Here is a 24,380-nt window from a genome sequence, read left to right on the forward strand (position 1 = left end):
GAGATCAATCTGCTTCTTGTCGGCAGCGGGCAATAGCGATACAAGATTCTAACACGCGGTCAATGGTGCGCGCCCTTCAAAAGTCCACACGGACAGAGAAGCGGGGGAACCTCTAGTGTTTCAGCAGAGCAGATCCTGTTCCAAACCTCGATCAAGATTTGACGAGATACACTGATGTGACTCATTCACACAAAACCATCCAGCGGCTACAAATGACGTAGTCTAGTAGAAAGTCGAGGGACGGTGGGCAAGGAAGAGACCGCGGCTCTTGACGACACGGTGAGGAAGAGGGAATCGGAGGTTGGGGGTGAGAAGTTGCTTGATGTTGGGACGACGGACATCGGCAGTCTTCTCGATCTCGGCAACACGGAGGATCTGTCGTCGTAATGTACGAGAGAGTCAGTCCGCGAGCTCTCAACCGAGAGACGAGAAATGGAAAAGTCAAAAAACGAAAACGCACCTGAACCGAACGGAAACGAGCACGGTGACGAGCAGCCATGTCTTGGTAACAAGCGTGGACAGCATCGGCACGGGAGAGCTCACGGTACTCCTTGTACATGTTGTGGGTACCGGATCGCGAGTCGTAACGAAGCCAAATACCGAAGTTCTTGACCTTGAGAGGTTTCTTCTCGCTGATCTGCAGGAGTCGAGTATCGAATCAAGGAGAGCGGATGGTCAGTCGAGATGTTCTTTGCGCTTTCCTTTTGAGCTGTATCGTCCGCCGATAGTCAACCTGTTGTCGACTTTCCGTCAAAATCGACTCGACTTCCTTCCCCTCTCGAATCTATACTTTTCCCACTGATAACTCCTGCTTAGCCCACCCAAGTCCGTCTCCACCCTCCCATGATCGACGAGTTGATAGTCCCACTCCCGTTTCCTGAGTCTGTCGCCGGTGCCGATTGACCCTTCCTCCGCTCCTAATTAACAACAGTTTCGAAAACTCGCCAACTTACGACGTTGACGGCAACGACCTCACCGGTAGCCTTCTTGACCTTACGAAGCTTGCGCAAGAAGTACCAGAAGCGCGACTTGGCAACGACGTCGTTGGGGGCGAAGATGCGCATACGGTAGAGCTTGGGTTGAGGCTCCTTCTCCGACGGCAACTTGCGCCCGATGACCTGGTACTCAGTGAAGCGTCCCATTGCTGTATGGTTTGAAGAAGACGAGGCGCAATAAGAGGGGTAAGAAGTGGATTCGATGAGAGCGTGAGGGAGAAGTGAGCAAGGGAAGAGGGAGAAAGATCGGGATCGAGTCGAGAGCGGTTCGGAGGCGATAGTTGAACGGATTTGAAGCGTTTTCGAGAGGTTTCGAGGTATTCGGAGAGGTTGTAACGTTGGAGAGGAGGTCGAGGAGAAAAGGTGGAAAAGAGGGTCAGCAGGCGATTCGAGCAAGAGAGGGAGGAAGCAGGGCAGCACAGAGTACTCCAACCGCAATGCTTTACGTACTCGGTAAAGGGGGGATGCTGGAATGAAGCAAGCAACGCCAAAAAAGGAGAGGAAAGAGAGAAGGGCAGGATGAAATTGACAGCACCAAAACTCTGCTCTCGTCCGCTTCACTCCACTCTCTCGGTCCTTGAACCTGCAGCTTGTCTATAGCGTCCATCCACCGCCTGTACCAACCGCGACCTCGGTTCGTGCCCTCTGTTGTAATGAAAGAATGACCCAATGAAACTTCTTCCCGCATCTCTCGAGAGTTGTCCCGTTGCTGCAGCGAGATTCAAGACTGTTCTAGACCTGTCATCTGCGGTATCGGCGCTGTTCAGCAGCAGAGAAAGTTGCGGACCATCACCTGCGGCCGAAGTCGTTCTCCTCTCCCCTCTTCCTCATCTTCCAGCTCATCCGAACATGCTCTTTACGAGACCGCTGCTCGCTCGTGCGGCTTGGAAAGGTAAGCAGGACCTCGCCCATCTTGAGAAACCCTGTCGAGAGAGCTGGCTGACTTTCCTCGGACCCTGTTCCCTTGCTCTCTCCTCCCTGTAGGACCTTACTTTACGGCGTTCCCAGGCATTGCAGAAGCTGTCAAGACCCACACTCCGATCAGAACGTCGGCTCGAGCGTGTACAATCCTCCCTAATTTCATCGGGTTCGTTCCTCTTCCGAGTTGATTCATTCCTCCGCTGCGCTTCCGATCGCTGAAGTCTTCCATCGTTACCTGTAGCCTTCGCTTTCTCGTACACAACGGTAAGCAATACGTTCCCGTGCATATCACGCCCGAAATGGTAGGGCACAAATTGGGAGAGTTTGCGCCGAGTCGACAACCGTATCGAGGACGGTTAGTACTTCTTTCCGTTTGCCAATATTCGTCCTATATTAACGAACGAGTGAGCACTCCTTTCACAGAGCTGGTAAAAGTCGCTGAGCGTCGAGCGCAAGTCGTCAGGGTTTCGATTCTATTTCTTTTTGTTGTAATTGATTGCATGGCCTCCCGTCCTACTGGTCGTCCTTGTCGTCCTTGTCGTGCCTGATGAATGATTAAGTTATCACGAGCTGCGCAAAGCGATAGTGTTGATCTTGCGACAATCGCCGCGATTGCTTTCGAGAAATTTGCGCTCTGATTCCTTTCTCACTCAACATCACGCTCCGACTCATGCGCGTTTCTGATCTCGCATCGGCGCTTGGTGTACTGAGCTTGTGCTCGGCGACTCTATGCCATGGTAGCCGTCTCCCTCATTCCACCGTTCTCTCCCCTTCCAGCCCCACTCTTCTCTCAACGAATCCACCAACACTGTACGCCTTCACCGTAGACGAGACACTGGTGGCGATAGACGTATATACGGGTCATCTTCGTGAGTACAGGTTGAGCGTTTCAGGCGGATTAGGAAGAGGTTGACCGATGAGTTTGCTGCAGGTTGGAGTCGCAAGACCGCGCCAGGAGACACATCGACCCAGTTGCTTGAATGTGACAACAGTAAGCACTCTTTCCATAACCCGTCGCGGCTTCGATGGCTGACCTTCGAGTCGGATTCGACAGTCCTCCTGTCTGGCTCAAATCGCTCGATCGAAGCCGTCTCCCGCGCATCTGGCAAACTACTCTGGATCCATCACGTCGAAGCTGAAGAGGAAGAATCGAGACGTCCGCATCTCCTATGTAACGCTTCCTCGCAGACCACACTGATCCTTCACGGAGCAAAATCGTCCCGAAGACTCGTTCCGAGCAGCGGCGAGCTCATTTCGTCGGTACCCGTACCGTGAGTTATCATTCCTGAAGTCAATCTGCGACACCTCACTCAATACCGACTCGCTGCGGGCCTATTGTAGAATTGATTCTTTCCCGGTTCCGTTTCTCGGAGAAAATGAAGCGATTCAGCATTCTATCGCTATCGCCACCTTCCGCCAGGGGTCTGCTCTTCTCTCGGAGGTTGACCCGGCAAATGGTACCGAAGCCGTCCTGGTTGCCGCCAAAATCCGGAACCGGAAGAACAAACCGACGTTCGAGCAACTACTCACTTCCCCAGCGACGGGCCGTTCCGCTTATTTGTGGATCGAAGGAAAACGCCTCTTCTCCATCGACCTATCTCATGATACTTTTGGTCGACAGACGGAGCTGTCCGACGACGTGAACGGCTTGCGACGACTCGGCTTCGAGGGACGGGGGGTTTCGATCGTGAGCCGCGACGATGGCACGTTTGCGATTTTACGGTTGATGGATAATGGAGAGGTCGAGCGGGTCTGGCAGCTGAACCGTGCCGTGAGTTTCTTCAACCTCTTGATCCACCGTTGTCGCTATTCGACTTGCGAATTAATCTGGTCTGTTTCGTTGCGCTCTCCGAGGAAAGAGCGGTGCCGTGCGCTTCAGTGGCTTCATTGATGGTACAGAGACTCTGCACATTGCGAGACTATCTTGGTCGTCTACTCTTCAGGTATCAGAGCCTTCAATTTTGCATTCTTCCTTCTTCGCCGAAGCTCAAGTCTTGTCTTCTTTGACAGCTCTCGACTGTCGACATCGTCTCGTTCTCCCTCGAGACACAACTCACAGCACCTATCGTGAGCGGTCAGACGATTCCCATCGATCTGTCGAAAACCCCCCTCGATGATACGTTTTCGGTGAGTACAAGAACGCTAGCTCGTGTAGTGGCCGATAATTCCAGCGGTTTCATTGAGGACTGACTGTCCTTCGATACGCGTTTACAGTTCGCCCTTTATGCGCAACCAACGAAGAATATGTTGCCCGATTTCAAGTTCTTCTTCTCTTCCTCCTCGACGTCCTTGCAAGCGTGGAACGGACCGTCATTGGCGTGGGATTCCGGGAAACAAGACAGCTTAGGTACTGCTGGACACAGGGTCAGTCAGACTTGATGTCTATCTCGTTTCTTGCGGCAGCTAATCTCGTTCAGCGGCATAATTGTAGCAGGCGCTGAGTCTGATATCGTCGGCAACCTCGGTCGAGTTGCTTCGCAAGGGCCGAGCTTCGGTGAGTAACCATTCATCGCACTCGTGTGCCGAGTCGCTCTGACCGTTCTTGAGCATTAGGTTGACCGAACACTCTGGCGTTATCGAGTTGGTCATGGAGAACGAATCGAGCAAATTGCTGAACAATCTTCGGGTACGACGACACTCCTCTCTAGCTCACTTCCTACAAGTAGTAGCTGACTGCCTTTCCCGTCGAAAGAAACCATGCTCTCCGCGGGTCGAGTGAGTCTGGATCGAACCTCTGTCCTCAAGTATCGCAACGCTCAGGTACTTGCCGTCGCGGTTATCAACTCCGACGTGAACCTCTCGATACGGCTCTTGGCACTCGAAAACGGCAATGAACTCGGACGGGTCGAAATGCCGTTCGTGATTGATCGTGATTCTCCGGTTGGGATCGCCATGGTCGAAGATTGGATCGTTTGTACCTACGGAACGGACAGTCTCGATGTCCCGATGCATATTCTCGTGTCGACGTATCTCTCGCAACCGTCCGGATCCGAGTGAGTTTCCGTCTTGATCCCACGTTGAGTTTTGACGATCAAAACTGATGGTCGTCCTGGCTCGCGCACAGTGCTGTATTACCTCAATCTCGGACGTTCGCATCGTCGAAAGCCCATCATGTCGAAGGGTTCACGCAAACAAAGCTCGGTATAGCTTCGAGGGACTGTCTGCGTCAGTCGCGCCTTCTCTCCCTTTCCTCCCTCCTACGCGGGCCACGAGCACTAACCTACGACAGGCTTTATTGTGAGTAGTCACGGACAGCCTCGGACAACTAGTGATTCTCCCTAGGCGCGCTCTGAACCCACAGGCGCCCTCCTCCGCCGCTCGGAATGGGCAAGTTGCACGAGTGGAACTCCTCGAGACTCTACCTGTCGGAGGAATCCTGGGGCGTGATTCAGACGTTCGTGTCTCGAAGCTTGATTCGTGACTTGAGCCTTCGCTGACGTGTTCCTGTTCTCCTCCGTGTTCTCAGCTCGCCAGCGTCGAAAGAATCGGTACTCGTCCCGGTCACCGCGAATCAGAGGCGATGGTCGAATCGCCTGGATCCGAGGGTTTGACAACGTTCACTCTACGACCATCGGGATCTTTCGACACCCTCAACAACAAGTTCAGCAGGACGCAGGTCGTCGCAGTCCTAGGCACCTTGTTCTCATCTTTGATCATCGCTCGTTCAACAGTGAGTCGGAGTCCAAATTCAGGATAGAGTGTCTCGATCCCGTCGAGCGACTGACTGAACGTCATGATTCGTACAGGCTCGGAAACGCATCGTCAAGGCAAATTGGATTGAATAGTCGGTGACTGCTAGCACTAGAGTGAGATCGGAAACAGAAAAATCTCCGTTTTGATAATAACATGCTTTTGCTGCGAGGATTCGATCTACGATTGAACAATCCAGAAGAAAACAAATGCGAGGAGACCGATCGAAACGCTGAGCGCACCTCCGTAGTATGGCGCAGCTCCTCGAATGAATCGTTCGTACTCGTCGTGACGAGGCGGAGTAACCGAAACGACCGTCGTAGTTTCGATATTGGCCCAGCCATGACGACGGTGGTCGACTCGGAGAGTGAAGACTCCATGACGATCAGGAATGGTGAAGGTCGCTTCGTAGCGGCGAATTTTGGCCGAAATCTGTCGATTCTCGAGAGGGATCCTGAGATGCGGATCGAGCATGGTGAACTCGAGTTGTAGGTCCTCAGGCGCTTCCTTCTCCGATGTTTCGACGTCCAGAACATAATGCTGCTCTCGAGGAGAATCAGCAATCGGTTTCGAGCGATCACAGAGCGAATGACTTCAACAACTTACCAATTCATCCTTGACTCGGTACGTCGACGGATTCGAGAGTTCGCCTCCAGCGATACCGTGCCTCACCGCGACGACTCGTCGTTGGCCGCTAGCTCCGAAGGTCCACCGAGCGAGATCTAGAGCGAATGCCGAATTGCCAGATTCCGGGTACCTGCGATTTCCCAGGTCCAGACACGTTAGACCACGGACGACACAGGTAGACAGCTAGAGCATGAGAGAGCCGCAATGAGCCGGACGGTCGAGACTTACAGGCTTTTGTCGGTTTTGATTGACGAACTCGCGGCCTCGTCCGTGAAGAAGTCGAGGGATCCGACGACCGTGATTCGAGCGTTGTTTCGAGCTTGGAAGCCGCTGACTACGGCTGACTGACTACCGTAGTACTTCAAGTCCTCGAGAACGGAATCGGGCTGAGCGGAAAACGTAGTCGAAGGCGGAATGAGAATCGGTCGAAGGAGAGGGTTTCGTCCGATCGCGTGGAGGGCACCTTTGTAGAGGACAGGTGGTCCTGTGCGAGTCGAGGAAGACACGAATGGTGTCGGCACATTCGAAAGTGGAAGAACGAGCGAAGTGTGCGATCCGTCGTCGGATTCGAGGTCGTAGTTGAAGAAGTCGACCGCTTGACTTCCTCGGTCCGCCATATCGATCTCAAACTCTCGAGCGTAATCTCGCCATACGTCCGAGGTCGTTGGAAGGAGAGCGAGGAGGACGTTCGTTCCGGCGTTGACGAGGGAGGATAGTCGTTGCGGACTCAATTCTGCGGGGAGACCTGAGTCCATGGATAGCCGGGAGGTTGTCAGCAAGCTTTCCAGCCTTTCAACGCTCACTCAAGTCGCTCACCTTTGCTAGAGGAACCCAAGATTATGATGTGTTCAACTCGATCTTCTAGCTGCCTCAACTTCACTCCTGCCGCTTCGTAAGGCTGTACGTCGACAGCATAGCCGATATCTAAACCGATGGGACTCGTCAGGGCTTCAAAGCTGTAGTAGGAACCGATGTAACTCACCTTCAAGTGTCCGCCAAAATGTTGAGTAGTGAGTGGGATCGACTCCGGCGTCGACAGCCGCGAGCACGTTGGACAAGGCTGATACGAGCGTGGATGATCCGGAGCTGAACAATGCCAACGCAAGAGTCGAGAAAAGGCGCATATTGGCTCTTCGCAAAGCCGGTTACAACGTCAAAGCCTCCAACTTGCAGTGCCGCGCTCGACGGATCTCCGAGCCGCAGGCGTCCTCTGACTTTCTTCCACAAGACTGATCGACGTGTGGGAGTGTGAGTATCAACAGTTTCAGAAAATCAATCCTCGGTACACTCTCTGTTGTCAACCTCTCGAGCTCGCTCAGCTGGTCACCACTGCTTGCTCCTGGCTCGCCCGACTCAGAGCGCACACAGCGCATGCTCAATCCAGTGCTTCCATAGTGCCGAGCTTCAAACTAATGCTCGCTTGAAGCGCTCACGATGCGACGAAGTAGTAGGAGAAAAACAGATATCAAGAGCAAACCGAGAGAGATTACTGCATTGGCCGTCAAGTGTCTCACAAACCGCCAGCTAAGAAGCGAGCACGTAAATCCGTGGCCATCTTTATGGCTCGGGTAGGCATCCCAGCCAAACGAGCGATAATTAACCCAGCCGAATCCTGATTCAATCCTCGTCGAACCTCGTGTATATAGCGTACCGAATTCTGCAAGATGGTAAGATATCAGCCACAAACAACGTAGGGCAAAGAAACCAAATGCGAGGTGTTCTTTACCGAATCCTCTTTGACGTCTGTGCACCAGAATTCAACTCCTTTCCATTGTTCCTGGCCTTTCGAATTCGTCTCGTCGTATTGCAAGACGTTCCCGAGCATGTGATAATGCGTCGCGAACAGTGTCCTGCATCTGTTCACGTGGGTCAAGTGCTCGACCGCCGCGAAAGCAATCGCCAGGCCATCGACAGGGGAAGTTCCACGTCCGAGCTCGTCGAGGAGGACCTACCGCGGATCACCAACCGAGGTCAGAGTGCGAGCAGTGTACATGGAGGCGAGAGAGGCTGACAAGAGATCTACTCGTCGCATTCTCGAGAATACTCGTAGCTTCATCCATCTCGATCATAAACGTGCTTCGATCCCTATCGAGTTCATCCCTCGCTCCGACTCGACTGAAGACTTTGTCAAAGATACCGATACGAGCCGATTCGGCGGGTACGAAAGAACCAGCTTGAGCGAGAATCGTGATCAAAGCGGTTTGTCGAAGGAAAGTACTTTTTCCCGCCATGTTCTGAATCAACTCAATGAAGAATCAGTTCCATCGTCAAAACTGAGAGAGAAGCGGTAGCACACAGGTCCAGTGAGAATGTGAATGAACGAGGGATCTTCGACCTTTTCGTCGTCGGGGTGTTGAAAAGCGACAGAATTTGCTGTAAATTCTCGATTCTGATGCAAGAGAGCCGTTTCGACTGTAGGATGTCTACCTTTCACGATCTCGAGTGATCGACTGTCCTCCAGATACCGACAGAATCAATGATTTGACCGGAGTGAGAGACGGAAAGAACTCACCTAGAATCGACCGTCGGTTTCGTCCAGCGTTTCTCCCGCGCAAGCTCTGCGAAACCCATCACAACGTCGAGTTCTGCGAGAGCGTCGGCCATATTCAAGAGGTTATCGTAGTTATCGAGAACCCGTGCGGTCAAAATGTCGATCGTTTCTTTCTCGACTTCTTGTATTTGAGTTGAAACGGTCTCGAGCTTTTTCCAGAGATGAGTCCAATCCTGGAGAGATGGCAGAAACGATGAGTTAGCATGCTCAGCTGGTCAGGGTGAACGCGACTCACTCGAAGAACATAAGCTCTTGTCGAATTGCTCTTTTGAAACAGATGCGCAGTCTCGTCCGCTTCGATCTTGGCGACTCCCTCCTTTGTCAAGATGTGAACCGCCGCGCCGATCCTGGGAATGACCTTAAGCGAGAGGTTTTTCGAAGAGTAGCGTTCGCGAAGATCCGTCTGTAACTTGAACGCTCGATCGCGTAAAGTCTCGAGTTCTTTGTGAAGTTTCTGTAGTGCAGGTGAGAATCTGTCGATGTTGCGGCCGGTCAGCGAGGGGATTATTGAAGACGCAGAAAGAAAGGAACTTACGAAGCTCGGATAACCCAAGGTTGATCTTCTCCCCAAAGGCCATCCCCCTCTGCTCTTTCTGCCGTTTCCTCCTCCTCTTGTCTCTCCCTCTCTCTCTCTCCATAGATTCCCGCCGTCATCGCTCTTCTCTCCTCCTCCCTCGTTCTCGCCATCAAAGCGTCCTCGTCAATCGCCGTTTCAATCTCACTCGCCAACTGTTGGAAATTCCCCAACTTGTCAATCGCGGCTCTCGTTACCGCAACTTCTTCTTGAGTCTCGAATCCGTGTTCTCGAATCGCTCGTTTCGACGACTTGAGAGGTGGAACTCGAGCGTCGATATCCTTCCGGATGGTTTCTATCGCTCGCATCGTTTTCTTTAGTCCGAGGAGGTCGAAAGCGGAACCTCTGCGAAGATAGAGTCGTTGAAGGAGACGCGGAGTGTCGTCGAGTGAGCGGAGGAGAGCGCGGAGGTAGGACCGAGAAGGGGGAATTATGTCGAGGAAAACTGAAACGAGCGTGAGACGAGTGTTGATTTCAGCAAGGTTCGTGGAAGGCGAAGCTAATGTTCGAAAGGTCAGGTCAGAGTCGCATATTTCGCACAGAATGACGGCGTCAGAACTCACTCAGTCGCTCCGTTAGAAGTCGAGTGCCACCAGGAGTCACGGTTCGTTTTACGATGTGGAGTAAACTTCCCTTGCTACCGCCTCGAAGGCTCTCTCTAATCTCGAGTGACTTGAGAGTAACCGCATCGAGTTGCATTACTTCTGCCGGGTCGACGAAAGTTGTTTTGTTTCGAGGCGGCGGAAGATCGACGAGTGTACTTGCGAGGTAAGCGAGGAGGACTTGTTCCGCCTCCCTTTGAGCCGACGGAACAGTCGAAGGAGAAGAAGGGTTTGCAGTGGTTGAGACTGCCGAAACCATGAGAGATTCTCGAAGTTGTTCACCTTTAAGAATCGTTAAGATCTTCTCGCCTAGCGGTTGGTTTTCGAGTCGTTCGTCTATGACTATCTCTCTGGGTCGTACTAGTTGAATGGCGTCCCGTAACGAAGCGAGAGTCGATACTCGAGTGAATGAAGCTCCGGTCGAAATATCTCGATACGCTAATCCCATTTCGTTTTTCCCTTTCTTCCCCGTCGCCGTTTCGTTTTCTTCGATCGCTCCAAGAGCGAGAACAAAATTCATCTTCTCCATCGCTACGAACGATTCGTCGACTCCAGTCCCCGGAGTAACGACTCGAGTAACTTTTCTCGTCACAACACCGTTCGACATTCCCGCTTCTTTGAACTCTTCAACAATGACGACTTTGTGACCCGCTTCGACGAGTGTTGAGACGTGTTTGACGAGATGGGAGAGGGGGAATCCACAGAAAGGTTCGCGAGCTCGACTGGAACCTTTCCCGAAGAGTTTGCTGGTCAACTTGATGCCGAGAATCGGGGCGACAGTACGAGCTTGATCGAAGTACGACTGTTGCTCCGATGTTAGCTATTGCGCTGCGGCGACAAACGGGTTCACAAGGACTGACCTCAAAGAACGAACCGACTTGGGTGAGCAAAATCGCATCGGGAAATCGTTCCAGGTCTTTCCTGACTGATGCCTCTAGCGCAGACATGTTCTTCGTATCGACCCGATTGTCCTTCCTGGCTTGTTCGGGCGATGTTGCATCGGAGCTGCGCCCTAAACGCACCGCTCGGCTCAAAGGCACGAGCGCCTCCGGCGAGGCGGGGTCCGACACAGCTGGTAATCGGAGGGACACATCAGTAGTGCTCCATGAGCAGGTGAGACAAAGTGCTTACATCTGTCTACTTCCTTGCCGTCCCAATCAAGAGGCGGAAGAGGCCTCTTCTCCCTCCCGTATTCATCCAGCAAAATCTTCCTCACGCTCTTTCCAGACTTGATGGTGATACGAGGCGGCATACGACACACACTCAGAGTGCTGAGAGGTCTAGTTACTAGCGCAGCTACCGTCAAGCGGGCCGTGAGCCCAATGATTGAAAGGCTCATTGATCGTGTCGCGCAGTGGTATTCGAAGGTTCCGACGCTCGGGATAAGGCGTAACTTGGCGAATGCGTGAACTGGTTCGAGCTGGTGAGAGGCGAAGCCGGGTAGGAAGCTTGAGGGCGACTCCCAAGACTACGACCGACGCTGTTCGAACTCAGCTTGAACCGCGCCGTGCGCTCAGAAGGGTCGCGGTCTGCTTCCCATTCAAGCGCACAAGACGCGCGATTCTCGCTCGGCGTCGCGTGTCGGGTCTTAACGAAGTTGAACCATTGAACTCGGCAGTTTGAAAGGGGGGGATCAAGTTGAAATTGCGCCAAACGTTCGAAACCTTCGACCAGAAACTACTCAAAAATATGGGAACAATCAAGCGAAATGATAGAGGAAAAGACAGATAGATGAATGAGAGCGAAGAGGCTCGAAACGCCCTCAGCGAACTCTCTTTGAACTCTCATAGAGTGTACAATTCTCGGTCGACCTCAGGTCTATTGCTGGAGCATCTATGGCCAGCAGTGGGAGTGCTAACAACTTACACGAGCCCTTCGTGATAATTGACTCGAAACGAAATGATCCTCGCGCGGTTGCTAGGTGGCAACCACGAAGTGGCTCGGTTACCGTGGCGTACACGCAAGGCACACGCTTGCCAGAACGATGTATAGACTCAGCAGCCCTCCGAGCTGCTCCTGCATCAATTCACTGTGCGACATCGAGCTCTTCTCTCAAGGCTTGCGGCTCGTCCTTCATCGGTTGTCCTTATTGATGCGTGGGCTTTCGACGGTCTCCATCTATTGCAGGTGAGTTCCAACTAGCGTAGACCGCGACTAACTCCTATCGACGCAGCGCTGGCCCTCAATCCGTCATCAAATCCTGAGCTCGGCAACACACTTCCTCAACTCGCGCACCTTCGAAAGCAGTACTTGAATAGCTTCCGGCACCAGTTCTTCTGGTCTATACTGCCCCGCAGACTCGACGTTGACTGCGCACGGGATCAGAAAGGATTAGCGCTGAGAACTCGAGGGAAGACGAGATCGCAACTCACAGATGAAGTGGTCTCTGACTCGTCCAAGCCTCACTCTGCCCTCGAATTCGGCATGTCGTAAGACTTCACGGCTAACGGTATCCTTTCTTGCATCCGCAACTCGAATTCGACCGTCGGAGATGTCGATAACGCCGGGCGGGAAGCAGGCTTGTAATTTGGGGTGCAGGCTCGGTTCAATGTCTCCGAGGATTTCGATCGACGGCAAGAGGCGGTAAGAAGCGGTAGCTGTCAACAAGGAACGTGAGGAGAAGTGAGCGAATTTACTCCAAGCCCACTTTCTGTTCACCTACTCACCGACTGGTGACCATTTCGCATGATCTTTCCCGATTCCTTTGTTGCAATGAAGTTCGGCAACGATTTCCTGAGAACCAAAAAACAACGAGCTGATTAGCAGAGTGTCTCCACTATTCGGTTTCTCCTCGTTTTTCTTGTTTCCGTCGACGCGAGACGGGAGTTCGAGCGAGAGTACGTACCTGTCCTCCTCGCATCTTTGCCACAAGTATGTTGGGGTTCGCAGGTTGTGGTGTACGATCACCGAAAAGATCGACTTGCGCTCCTTTCGCGTCGAACGTCAACTGTGACGAGAAAACTGTGAACAGGCAACGACACACTAGTCAGCACGTCTCGTGATAACCATCACGGAATGAAGTATGCCTCACCTTCTGTTCCGCTCCAAATCTTCTTCGGATCCGTTTCTCCCTTTTTCACGTCTCTCAACCGTTGACAGTTCGCGACTAGACCGAAAACGACCGTGTTGAGGTCTGTCGGCGCCTCATCCGCAGCTGTATATACAAGGAACGAACGAGGATCGCCTTCAGCGTTCGGAGATAGGCTTCAGTGTCGAGAAGACGGAGGACTCACACTTCTTCATCTCAAGTTTACGGGGGTCAATCGCGAGCGGGATCAACCCCAGCCGTTGAGCGAGAACTTCATCTTGGATGATGGAAGTGTTGTTCCAAACGTAAACCGTCTCTATTGCGACTGTCGGTACCTGAGAGACAGAATTCGAATTCGAGAACCAGGTTCAGTGAATTTTCGTTAAGGGAAAAGAGATGCCGAGTCTATTCGCTTACCTCTGCGATTACGATCCTCCTGATAGCATTCGCGACACTGGCGTCTACTCCGACTAGATCAAATTCGATAGCAGCTGAACTGAGAGAGTTGATGATGACTTTGAGTTGCGAGCGGAACTGTTCGAGATCCCAATGGTGAGACTCTCCGGGATAATGTCCAGGGAAGTCGGTGCTCCCAACCTACGACAGATCATTCAGCGAGAAGTATCAGTACCGCCGGAGCAAACGAGTGAGAACGAAAAAAACAAGGTGGAACTCACACTCTCGACTCGCTCCTTGCCGATTCGCACTAGGTTCCTGTCGTACGCTTGTGTAGTATCTGTCATGTCGCCAAGTCGAGGGCCGATGAGAGTCGAGAGAGATGAGAGACCGAAAATTGTCCAATTTCATCTTGATCTCTTTCCATCTCCCTCGACTCGGCCTCTTCTCGATACGCGCACTTGTGGACTCGAAAGCAATCCTCCGAGCCAAGTCAAGCACCATGACCATCTCCCCTTCGACATTCCGGTTCCTTCCCACCGCTCTCTCTCCCTCTTCCCGAACTCGCGCATTCCATTCCACCAGTCGCGTCGGATCGCACGTAGGCTCGGCACCGATATCGTATCCCGCATCTGTCACCTTTGAACAGGCAACTCCCCTCTCCGGATCCCCCTCTTTGTCCACTTCTTCCTCTTCCCAACTCTTCGTTCAAGGACCCAAGGGTCGTCTCGCGATCAACGTTCCTCCCTTCGTCCAACTCTCCTTCTCTGATTCGTCCACTTCACCAACCGCTCTCTCCCTCGCTGTTCAAGATTCGTCGATCAAGGAGCAACGAGCCGCCTGGGGACTTACTCGCTCGCTCGTCGCAAATGCCGTCGAGGGAGTCTCGGAGGGATACAATCTTTCGCTACGTCTAGTTGGAGTAGGTTATCGTGCAGCGGTCGAAGAGATAAGCTCATCTTCGGGAGAAACAAGAGGAGGAGGAGGAAAAGTCCAAAGGCTCAACCTCAAGCTCGGCTTCGCCCACCCCGTCCTTATCGAACTACCGAGTGACGTCCAAGCTTCGACTCCGTCTTCTACGACAATCACGCTTTCTGGAATCGACAAGCAGAGACTAGGGGAGGTTGCGGCTCGCATCAGGCGATGGCGTGTTCCCGAACCTTACAACGCAAGTTGATCTCTCGTTCCCGCTTTGAATGGTGTCAGCGTAACTCACAAGCTTCTATTGACTCTTACAGGGAAAGGGTATCTTTGTCGGTGACGAACAAGTTAAACGTAAAGAAGTGAAGAAAAAGTAGATCCACGTTACACTATTAGCGAGAGGCGGGCCTTCAAGGTTGCAACACTATTCAACTGGGAAACCCTTGAGCACTTGCCAAAGCAGAGAAGGTGAACTGCGCGAGACGAATACGATGCAGTTCCAAGCGTAGGGAGAGGAAATAAGAGAAGAAAGTTTACTTCGCTACAGAGACACCAAAGACATCGCTAACCCCGCTCTATTCTATGACGGGGTTCTATGACGGGGAAGGCCTTGCGACAGGTATACAAAGTCAGTTCCCCTGCAACTGGACAGTCCAGCGAAATCTCGAGCGAACAAACGCACCTTCGCCTCGCTGTGACCGAATACTCGGCTTACTCAAGTTTCAGCGAAAGTTCTGCCCGTCGGTTGCTCTCTCAGCGTCCTCTGTACGATTGCGGATAATCCATCAATCACGAATGCCGGTCAAACGTATTGTTGTCTTCTTGATCTTGCTCGTAGGTTTTACGATCTTCGTCGCCGAAGCTTGTCGATAGAGTCGGGACCTGTTATCGGATGACTCGAGGCGAAAGGGCTATGAACGAGATAGCTATAGGAGAATATCGAGAAAGAGAGGTTCCGAGTTCTCCTAGCGACGATCGCAAGGACCGGATGGTCAATGTGCGCGCGGCTTTGTTAACGGCTAAGGCACTGAGGTCCAAGACTAGGAGGTTGAGCACAGAAGGCGATGGTTAGTGCGAGGTAAGTCGCCGACGAGACGTCGAGCCGGAGTTGCCGTAGGCAGTTGGTCGGAGGTCGGGTGCGCCGTTTTGACTTCCGCTGAGTCGCTGTGGTTGCGATGATTTTGTGAGGCTGTGATTCTGTCGGTAACGTGGGAGGGAGGAAAACAAGCGATCATGTCTCGGATCTTTGTTCCAGATTCCCTTTGTCCTTCGCCATCATGTCGCTGAACTCCTCCTGCTTTCGCTGTCGATTCCGACCAACCCACCGGCACCAGATCACACGATGCCGTCCAATCTCGCCCTCATCGTGTGCTGCGGTCTCGTCACAGTTCTCAACTCCGTTCCGCTATACTGGCATTTTCAGCAAGGCAACTCGGGCCCAATTGCGATGGGTGTTTGGGTTTTGATCGCTACACTCAATGATTTCGTGAGCTGCCTCCCTCTCAGTCTGTCTCGAGGTCATTCCCGTTGATATGTTGAGCGAGTAGGTCAATTTCGTCGTTTGGCATAGCGATGCCGAGAACCGCGCTCCTATCTGGTGTGATATCAGTGTAAAGGTACGTCGTCTTGAAGAGTTCCGCAAATCGTAACTGATAAGTCAAAGTAGGTACGAATCGGAGTACAAATCGGACGTTTAGCTGCAGTTGCCTGCATCGCTCGTTTCCTCGCGGACGTCGTCAGTCCACGAGCTACCGCCATCACTAGACGAGATCGCCGCCATCGTGCGATCAGCGACTACTCTGTTGCCTTCGGATTCCCGTTGATTCTCATGGCATGTCACGTGCTCTATCAGCCAAATCGCTTCACGCTTTTCAATGGAATCGGTTGTACGACGACTCAGGTTCTGTCGTGGCCAACGATCTTGCTGAACCTCGTGTGGGGACCGATATTCTCCACTATCGGCGTGCTCTACTCGAGTAAGCCCGTCTTTCGTCGTCTTCAGGTACCCCGAAACATATCACTAACCTGGATCACCTGAGAAGCTTACACCGTCTACCGCCTCGTCCGCCACCGCCGAGATTTCAGCCGAGTCGTCGCAGGTGCACATTCTGCCCTAACGACAGGCCGTTTCCTTCATCTTTTCGCGTTGTCGATTTCGTATCTACTCGTCGGCGCCCCTCTCTCGATTTACTCCACTATATCCTATGTACGAACAAGCGGGAAGTACTACGACTATTCATGGGATTACATCCATTCAGCCGTAAGCATTTCGCATTTCACCGGAAGTTTAGTCTACTGACTCGCAACAAACAGTGGAAACTATTCCCGATCGTACAAGTTCACACCCCAACAACCGCTGATTTCTACAGCTGGTCCGATGTCATCGTTGGATTTATCTATCTCGCAGCTTTCGGCGTTGGTACTGAAGCTTTCAAGAAAATACTAAGGTCTATCGGAGACCTCGTTTCCAGATCCGAGAGGAGCCTGTGAGTAGTCGCATCGCTGTTTACAGAGAAATTACTGATAGCTGGCCACCAGAAATACACGTCGCCCAATCAAACCAGCGAGACCGATCAACGTAGCCTTGGAAACGGCCGGTGAAAAGGGGGTCAAGGTCGTGGTTGTATCTGAACAAGACATAGTTTGAAGATGTTCTCTAAAGCTTTCCTCGTCGTTGTCTGAAATTCGTGTGCTCTTTGTTTTCCCTCGAACGATCCGGGCATTCGTGCGATCCAAAAATGGGCTCAAAGCGCTCGATTACGGGAGTAAATTCGGGACAGGCTATTCTACAACAGGAAGCTTCTAACCAGACGCGAAGGGATTTGCGATTTCCTCGGAGCTGCAAACCGTCGAAAGAGTCAGTTGTTGAGTTCGCGCGCTTCCAAAGATGAACGCCCGTCACTCACCCATCGACGGGACTGAGAACGACGAGACTTGTCCCTCGTAGTACCGCGAGTCCGAGAGACCTTGTTTGTGCTGGAACCGCTGGCAAACCAGTTTCGGGATCTGTGAATGGAAAGCAAAATTAGTATTAGTTTCACGAGGAGAGAACGTCCTCAGGCTGAGGTTGATATTGCGCTCACCTCGGAGTGTCTCTTCGAGATCGTCCATGACGAGATTGAGGAGTTGATCGTACCCTTTGAGCGTGCCAACAACTGAGAAATTCCGCGCAAGGCGAGCAAATGAGCGATTCTGATGCGAAATTCGAGAGATTGGAGGGAGAGACGAACCTTCCCGACCGCCAGTGAACTTGACCCTGATCTTCTTGTCTACGTACTTGCTCAGATCCAAGATGGCCTCTCGTCGAGGACGATCATCCGACTTTCCTCCTCTCCCTCCAGCGCTTCCTCCCCTACTTCCGCCTCGACCTCTTCCTCGACCCTGTGGGTGCGCAATGAAACGGACGGTTGAGTAAGAGAATCGCAGGTGAGGACGGGGAGGAGAACCAAGTGGGGTTTTGAACGAGGAGAATCAGCTCGAGAGAGACGAGAACGGAAAACGACGATGAAGGAGAGGTATTACTCACTCGGTTATCTGCGCTCATGTCAATACTGGTTGGTAGAAAAGTTGGCTCGAAAGGACGAATGAATGAACGAAGCAGTGAATTTGAGAGAAACGTAATCCAGGAATTCAAGATTGAAATGCGAAAGGTTTTGAAAGGCTTCTCTTTTTGTTCACTCGCTCACACTCTCGGTTAGCTGGTCAACGAACGATGGACGCGAACGCAGTACTATCAGCAACGCTCTCGCCGAATCAACAGGAGCGTCAAGCCGCCACTGAACAACTCGCCCAATTGCTCTCATCCAACCCATCTCAATACCTCCTCGCTCTCTCGCACGCCCTCTCGGATAACCAATCTCCTTCTCACATTCGTAACGCAGCTGGTCTCGCGATCAAGAACTCGCTTTCGGCGCGCGAGAGCGCTCGACAAGAAGAATATGCCAATCGTTGGACTTCCCTCGACCCCTCGACTCGCGACAAACTCAAGCAAGATGCACTCGCGACTCTCGATGCTTCGGATCGTGGTGCGAGGAACGTCTCCGGTCAAGTGATTGCGGCGATCGCGGCGGTTGAACTTCCCGCTGGACTGTGGAACAACCTCATCGCTCAGCTCCTCGAGCTCGCCAGTCGCGGCGATAACCCCAACTTACGACAAGCGACTCTACAAACGATTGGTTACATCTGTGAAGGCATCGTGAGTCTACTCCCTCGTCTGCAATTCGCTAGTAATGATCAACTGAAATTCTTCCGCCTCTCCGCGAATTCCATTGACTAGAAACCCGAGGTCCTCGCGGCTCAGTCCAACGAGATTTTGACTGCAGTCGTTCAGGGTGCCCGCAAAGAAGAAACTAGGTGAGCATCGTTACACCGTTCTTTCTTTCGAATCCTGCTCGAGAAAACACGCTCATCATGGGCGACTCGCTTTCTATCACCTTCTTCTGCAGTCCCGATGTTCAACTCGCAGCTATCAACGCACTTTACAACTCGCTCGAATTCGTTCGTGAAAACTTTGGTCGAGAGGTGAGTCTTCCGTTTCCTCTCCCGTGTTCTTTAGTTCATCACGAGTGAGCGCTCACACATCTCATCGCAGGGGGAACGTAACTACATCATGCAAGTCGTGTGTGAAGCGACTCAATCGCCTTCTTCGGACGTTCAAATTTCCGCTTTCGCTTGCCTCGTCAAAATCATGCACCTCTATTACGATTACATGAAATTCTACATGGAACGAGCCCTGTTCGGCGTAAGTTTCTCACGGTTCCTCCCCTTTCGCTCGTTGTTGATCGGTCAGAGGTTTCGGAGCTAATCTGTTGACGTCGGGACAAACAGCTCACTGTACTCGGAATGAAACACGCCGACGAAAGCGTTGCTCTTCAAGCAGTCGAATTCTGGTCGACTGTCTGCGACGAAGAAATCGAACTCGCACTCGAAGCTGAAGAAGCGGCCGAATACAGCGAAGCGCCCGACCGCGAATCGTCTCATTTCGCTCGCGTCGCGCTTCCCGAAATCCTCCCCGTACTCCTGCTCCTCCTCACGAAGCAAGACGAAGACGCTACCGACGACGAATGGAACGTTTCGATGGCTGCCGGAACTTGTCTCGCTCTTCTCGCGCAATGCGTTGGAGACGGCATCGTCGGCCCGATCATCCCCTTTGTCGAATCGAACATCAAGAACCCGGACTGGAGGTACCGAGAAGCAGCCGTCATGTCGTTCGGATCGATCTTGGACGGACCTGAGGAAAAGATTCTCGCTCCACTCGTCGCGCAAGCACTACCAACCCTGATCGAAATGATGCGAGACCCGTCCCTTCAAGTTCGCGACACCACCGCCTGGACAGTAGGTCGCGTTTCGGACGTCCTCGTCAAGACGATCAAAGTCGATACCCACCTCCCTCCTTTGATCAACGCTCTCCTCGGCAGCCTCGACGAATCTTCTCGAATTGTCAGCAATTGCTGCTGGGCTATCATGAACCTCGCCGAACAACTCGGAGACTCTGCCGCCGATACGTGCGCTCTCAGCGCTTTCTACGACCCAATCGTTTCGGCCCTCCTCCGTCTCGCCGAAAAGTAAGCCATCCCGTCGTTTCTGAATGATCTCCAACGCGGTTGTTCTCTTACTGACGCACGCTTCGTCCTACCTGTGCGTTTGCTCTTCCTCGATTAGAGCCTCGAACGAATCAAACTCTCGAACCTCCGCCTACGAAGCGCTCTCGGCTCTGGTCACTCACGCTCCTTCCGATTGTCTCCCGGTCATTTCGAAACTCGTCATCTCCATTCTAGATCGCTCAGAGGCGCTTCTAGGTATGCAAGTAAGTAGTCTCCTCGTAAATTCCATCCTTTCTGTCCCCGCTGTTTCGCTCACTCTGATTTCGCATTTTCTCAGCCTCAACTTGTCGGAGCCGACGATCGCAACAACTACAACGAGCTTCAAGTCAACATCTGCAGCGTTGTCACGGCAAGTCGTTCCGTCTCGCGAATTCTAGTCGAGTAAGCTGCTAACGCGTCTGATCTATCTCTCGTAGAGCACGATTCGTCGACTTGGCCCTGAGATCCAACCTCTCGCGGATCGCATCATGTCACTCCTTCTTCGACTGATCAGCACCGCAGGGAAACAATCGCCAGTCCTCGAAGACGCTTTCCTAGCGGTCGGTGCGATGACCTCGGCTCTCGAATCTTCTTTCCATCCTTATCTCTCCCCGTTCCTGCCTTATCTCGCCAACGCTCTCGAATCGCACGAGGAGTATCAACTTTGCTCGATCGCGGTTGGACTCGTCGGCGATGTCTGCCGAGCCCTCGGATCGGAAAGTCTCGCCTACTGTCAAGGCTTCATGGAGGTACTCCTCGGCGCCCTTCAAAGCCCGGTCCTTCATCGCAGTGTCAAACCTCCGATTCTCAGTTGTTTCGGAGACGTCGCACTCGCGGTTGGTCCAGCTTTCGAACCTTTCCTCGAAACGACGATGAACGTGCTTCAACAAGCTGGAGCTATGAGAGCGGATCCTGTGAGTCTAGTCTTCATGCGCTGCGAGTATCGCGTCTCGAACGTCGATTGACCCGAAACGAAATCGATTTTCTTTCGCAGAACAACTTTGAACTCGTCGACTACATCAACGTTTTGCGAGAAGGAATCCTCGAAGCGTACACGAGTATCGTCGGTGGATTCAAGACTGGCGGCAAGGCAGATGTCCTCCTTCCTTACATCGCCGGCGTGTTCGGTTTCCTTCACCTCGCGCTCACGGATCAAGATCGCACTGAGACCATTCTCCGTTCGGCGATTGGAGTGATTGGCGACCTCGCGGAAGCGTTCCCGAACGGTCAACTGAAGGAGCCGCTGAGTTCGCCGTGGGTGGCCGAGATTCTAAAGGCTGGCAGGACAAAGTTGGGAGGATCAGAAACGAAGAAGGTGACAAAATGGGCTCGCGAGGTATGTTCCGCCTTTCTCCGACACTCTATTCCTCTCGCATACTCTTTGACGCTGACCGATCCTTGCTTTCCTTACCAACAGATGGTGCGACGGGCGACGCAGTAGAGAGACGGGCACCTTTCCTTCAGTTTTGCTCTTTTCTCCCTTTTCTCTCTTTTTTCGTCTCGTTTTGTGCCTTTTTGCGTACCACGCCTGCACCTCTCCCCTATACCCGCACTCTCGATGCAACCAATTGTTTTCAAGTTCTAGTAAGGATTCAACAAGGGATTACCGAAACACTATCGTTGTGAGCTACGAAAGCGAAGCAGAGGCGCGAGACCTGAGAGTGGGCAGGCTTTCTTGAGGAACTCGTGCTGTTCAATGTCACAAAGATCATTCACGTCAGTGCTCATCCTCTGATCGCGATCGAGGGCTGTGACGAGCGAAAGACGAGAGGAGGTAGTTTACCTGTAGAAGCTCGTCGGCGGTCGCTCGCGATTTCACATCGACGCAGAGGCAGACGGCGAGGAAGTTCTTGAGCTCTTTGCTGAGTTTCTCAGGCTTCTTCAGCGTCGGGGTTCCGTTCGTGGCGATGAGGTAGAGGGCTTTGAGAGGTTCTTCGTCAAGATAAGGCGGTTCGTTTTCAATCATCTCGATGGCCATGATACCGAGGGACCAGATATCGACTTTCGCACCGTACTCTTTCTGCTTGACGACCTCGGGCGCCATCCAATAAGGTGTTCCGACCATGGTCGCTCGTTTCGATTTCTGATCGGTAAGTTTCGCGCAGAATCCGAAATCAGCTAGCGACGCAAAGTCGAGGCAGATGGTAGGTCAGATCGCGGCATTCGTGCAACTATCAAACGTGTGGCAATAGTCGATCACTTACTAATCTTGACATGGCCCGAAGCATCGAGCAGAACATTGTCGCTTTTGATATCTCGATGAATAATGCTCTGAGCGTGCAAGTGCTGCAACCCTTTACAAGTCTATACATTTATGTCCATTCGATGATATCAGTATCGGGTGAAACTCGGGCAACAAGCAAGCGAGAACGGAGAAAGGAAAACTCACCTCGTTCGAGATACTCGAAATTTGCTCTTCCTCGAGAGTATTGCTGTCGATGATGTCGGTCAGTGCGCCACCTTCCATGAACTCCATGACGACCCAAAGTTCGGCTCCGTTGACGAGGAAAGAGTCGAGGAAATTGACGATATTTGGGTGTTGCGATTCTTTCATGACGAGGATTTCGTTGACGATAAGTTCTTTGCGAGGCTGATGACTGAGATCCATCTGTTTGATTGCGACTTTCGAACCCCCTGCGAGGACTTTCGCGACGAAGACGGAACCGGAAGCGCCTTGACCGACTTTTTTGATTTTCGAGTAGAGCTGGTTCGGATCCTCGCGAGAACAGACTGAACGTAGCTTGGCCATGATTTGAGCTTCCGACATCGACGAGATTCGGCGATCCCCGTCTCCTGCCTTCTTGACCGCTTGGAGTTGCTTGTTCGGGGGATTCGCAGCGATCGATTTGGTGGCCGCGGGATTCGATTGAAACGACGGAGGTTCTGGCCGATTGAGGGGTTGAGAGGGTAAGTGTGGTAGTTGTACAGGCTGGTTCGAACGTTCGGGGAGATTCGTACGAGGCCCGGAGGTCGCTCCGTCCTTCAGATTCGACCGAGAGGCGGAACTGGTGAGGAGGGGTTTCAATCCATTCGTTGTCTGAGGTTTGTTGACGTCCTTCGAGCCGATTGCGGATGTGGACGAGGGCGCGGGAGGAGCAGCTCGACCAGGTACGAGAAGAGGACGGTTCGGGGCGGGACGCATTGCAGGGAGGTTTGACGACGAAGATTGTGACAGTCCCGCAAGACTAGATCCGGATGGAGACGGGGCGGGACGAGGAAGTGGAGCAGATGGCGGTGGAGATGTTAGGACTGTCGAGGAAGAAGATGAAGCGTAGGAAGAGAGTTGCGAAGTTGAGGGCAGAGACGGTGCCGGTCGTAAAGGAAGTGAAGGGTCTGATTGATTCTCCCTCCTTCCAGCAAGACCAGTACCCGCACCGAACCGAGCTGGAGCGTTCGTCGTCGCAGCTCCCGCCGTAGACGATAATCCATTCCCAACTTCAGTCATGCCCATTCCCGTCGTTCCGAGTCCGTAGTCGTCTCGTTCGCGCTTCTGAATGTCGGTGTAGAACTCGAGGACGTCGAGGACCGCCTGTGGATTCTTGGCATAGTCCTCCTTGGTGATCGCACTGCTCGTGAGGAGTCGGGTCCATTGTTCAGGAAGACCAGTGAAAGCGCCGCTGACGGGATCGAATCCGACGTGGACCTGATGGACAAAGTTTGTCGGGCTCGAGACTCCCATAAGAGGCGAACGAGCGTAGATTTCGTCCATCCAGCTGTACAGTTCCTCGTCCGATTTGAGCGCGAGATAGTAGGTGCGAGCGGGAGTGACGAGAGAAATGCAGAAAGGTTTCAGGTCTTCGCGGGTGACAGAAGAGAGGTCGTGCAGTTGAATCACGTTCGAAGCGGTGGCCGTATTCGTCTGTGGATCATGGCAAAGAACAACGCGTGTCAGTGAAGGGGAGGAGGGGGAGCAAGGTGTGGAGAACAGTCTCGAGAGAGTACGAAGCTTACCTCGTTCTTGTAGAAGCTGAGTGACTGTTCCCGCAGGATTAACCACCTCTTTGACCAGATCCACGCTCGAAGACCATCCTCTTTCACGCTCACCCAACCTCGTCTAACAATCGTTTGCGCGTTACTCGACGTACTCGCGCCGGGACTGAACACTGACGGGTAACTGTTCGAGGTAGGTAGTGCTGGTCGCGTATTCGCTGAGGGGTAGCCTGAGAGAGACGAGGCGGTGTCGGGAATGGGAGGAGCGGGTCGGGAAGGGGTCAGGTTGGAGCTTGGTGATGATTCGCCTGGGCTGGAGGACCAGCCCCCGGTAGTACCGTGGAGTCGATTCATGGTTTGGCGCTGGAGAGCTGAAAGGGAGGAGTAAGCTCAAGAGATCCGACGCGCGCAGATCATGGATCAGTGCAGTTGTATTGTTTCTCGTTTGTACGCTTGCCGCAGACTGCCTACCTTGCCCCTGTTCGCCAGCTTTTCGAATGCCCTGCTGTATTCATAGGGTCGCGACTTGCATTTCTGCAGCATGGGGTCCGCAAATTGATCTT

General features: G+C 52.8%; 9 protein-coding genes across 9 annotated transcripts; 3 read left to right on the forward strand and 6 right to left on the reverse strand.

The window, feature by feature from the left end:
* Positions 1–222: 222 nt before the first annotated feature.
* Positions 223–1,142, reverse strand: JCM6883_003916 (eL20 family ribosomal protein; the record flags this gene model as incomplete). Its single annotated transcript, XM_076635563.1, has 3 exons — positions 223–375; positions 461–637; positions 954–1,142. 3 exons carry the CDS (start codon positions 1,140–1,142, stop codon positions 223–225), a joined length of 519 nt encoding a protein of 172 aa, XP_076484446.1.
* Positions 1,143–1,844: 702 nt separating this feature from the next.
* JCM6883_003917 (uncharacterized protein) lies at positions 1,845–5,701 on the forward strand (the record flags this gene model as incomplete). The annotated part of the gene is made up of 15 exons (XM_076635564.1): positions 1,845–1,887; positions 1,980–2,082; positions 2,158–2,271; positions 2,810–2,907; positions 2,971–3,187; positions 3,258–3,687; positions 3,927–4,043; positions 4,131–4,280; positions 4,348–4,410; positions 4,470–4,542; positions 4,609–4,909; positions 4,981–5,081; positions 5,162–5,310; positions 5,383–5,586; positions 5,663–5,701. 15 exons carry the CDS (start codon positions 1,845–1,847, stop codon positions 5,699–5,701), a joined length of 2,202 nt encoding a protein of 733 aa, XP_076484447.1.
* Positions 5,702–5,786: 85 nt separating this feature from the next.
* Positions 5,787–7,357, reverse strand: WBP1 (dolichyl-diphosphooligosaccharide-protein glycotransferase; the record flags this gene model as incomplete). Its single annotated transcript, XM_076635565.1, has 5 exons — positions 5,787–6,146; positions 6,213–6,363; positions 6,462–6,978; positions 7,050–7,157; positions 7,216–7,357. The coding sequence occupies 5 exons, from the start codon at positions 7,355–7,357 to the stop codon at positions 5,787–5,789; spliced, it is 1,278 nt and encodes a 425-aa protein (XP_076484448.1).
* A 386-nt stretch (positions 7,358–7,743) lies between these two features.
* Positions 7,744–11,212, reverse strand: JCM6883_003919 (uncharacterized protein; the record flags this gene model as incomplete). Its single annotated transcript, XM_076635566.1, has 10 exons — positions 7,744–7,890; positions 7,960–8,181; positions 8,246–8,467; positions 8,530–8,683; positions 8,746–8,957; positions 9,020–9,257; positions 9,320–9,857; positions 9,922–10,762; positions 10,821–11,032; positions 11,092–11,212. 10 exons carry the CDS (start codon positions 11,210–11,212, stop codon positions 7,744–7,746), a joined length of 2,907 nt encoding a protein of 968 aa, XP_076484449.1.
* A 902-nt stretch (positions 11,213–12,114) lies between these two features.
* Positions 12,115–13,731, reverse strand: RPC40 (DNA-directed RNA polymerase core subunit RPC40; the record flags this gene model as incomplete). The annotated part of the gene is made up of 9 exons (XM_076635567.1): positions 12,115–12,135; positions 12,196–12,269; positions 12,333–12,557; positions 12,627–12,693; positions 12,806–12,921; positions 12,992–13,114; positions 13,194–13,323; positions 13,406–13,585; positions 13,666–13,731. 9 exons carry the CDS (start codon positions 13,729–13,731, stop codon positions 12,115–12,117), a joined length of 1,002 nt encoding a protein of 333 aa, XP_076484450.1.
* Positions 13,732–13,886: 155 nt separating this feature from the next.
* Positions 13,887–14,682, forward strand: MRPL6 (mitochondrial 54S ribosomal protein uL6m MRPL6; the record flags this gene model as incomplete). Its single annotated transcript, XM_076635568.1, has 2 exons — positions 13,887–14,552; positions 14,623–14,682. 2 exons carry the CDS (start codon positions 13,887–13,889, stop codon positions 14,680–14,682), a joined length of 726 nt encoding a protein of 241 aa, XP_076484451.1.
* A 2,425-nt stretch (positions 14,683–17,107) lies between these two features.
* Positions 17,108–17,849, reverse strand: JCM6883_003922 (U6 snRNA-associated Sm-like protein LSm7; the record flags this gene model as incomplete). Its single annotated transcript, XM_076635569.1, has 5 exons — positions 17,108–17,144; positions 17,212–17,311; positions 17,389–17,460; positions 17,536–17,686; positions 17,832–17,849. 5 exons carry the CDS (start codon positions 17,847–17,849, stop codon positions 17,108–17,110), a joined length of 378 nt encoding a protein of 125 aa, XP_076484452.1.
* Positions 17,850–18,017: 168 nt separating this feature from the next.
* Positions 18,018–21,328, forward strand: KAP95 (karyopherin beta; the record flags this gene model as incomplete). The annotated part of the gene is made up of 10 exons (XM_076635570.1): positions 18,018–18,500; positions 18,582–18,658; positions 18,751–18,826; positions 18,897–19,046; positions 19,133–19,869; positions 19,967–20,111; positions 20,186–20,257; positions 20,325–20,801; positions 20,882–21,223; positions 21,305–21,328. 10 exons carry the CDS (start codon positions 18,018–18,020, stop codon positions 21,326–21,328), a joined length of 2,583 nt encoding a protein of 860 aa, XP_076484453.1.
* A 173-nt stretch (positions 21,329–21,501) lies between these two features.
* Positions 21,502–24,171, reverse strand: JCM6883_003924 (uncharacterized protein; the record flags this gene model as incomplete). Its single annotated transcript, XM_076635571.1, has 5 exons — positions 21,502–21,576; positions 21,671–22,005; positions 22,092–22,191; positions 22,277–23,746; positions 23,839–24,171. The coding sequence occupies 5 exons, from the start codon at positions 24,169–24,171 to the stop codon at positions 21,502–21,504; spliced, it is 2,313 nt and encodes a 770-aa protein (XP_076484454.1).
* Positions 24,172–24,380: the final 209 nt, after the last annotated feature.

The sequence above is a fragment of the Sporobolomyces salmoneus genome (genome assembly GCF_050403485.1).
Source record: "Sporobolomyces salmoneus JCM6883 DNA, S_salmoneus_JCM6883_v1_ctg114, whole genome shotgun sequence".
NCBI lineage: Eukaryota > Fungi > Basidiomycota > Microbotryomycetes > Sporidiobolales > Sporidiobolaceae > Sporobolomyces > Sporobolomyces salmoneus.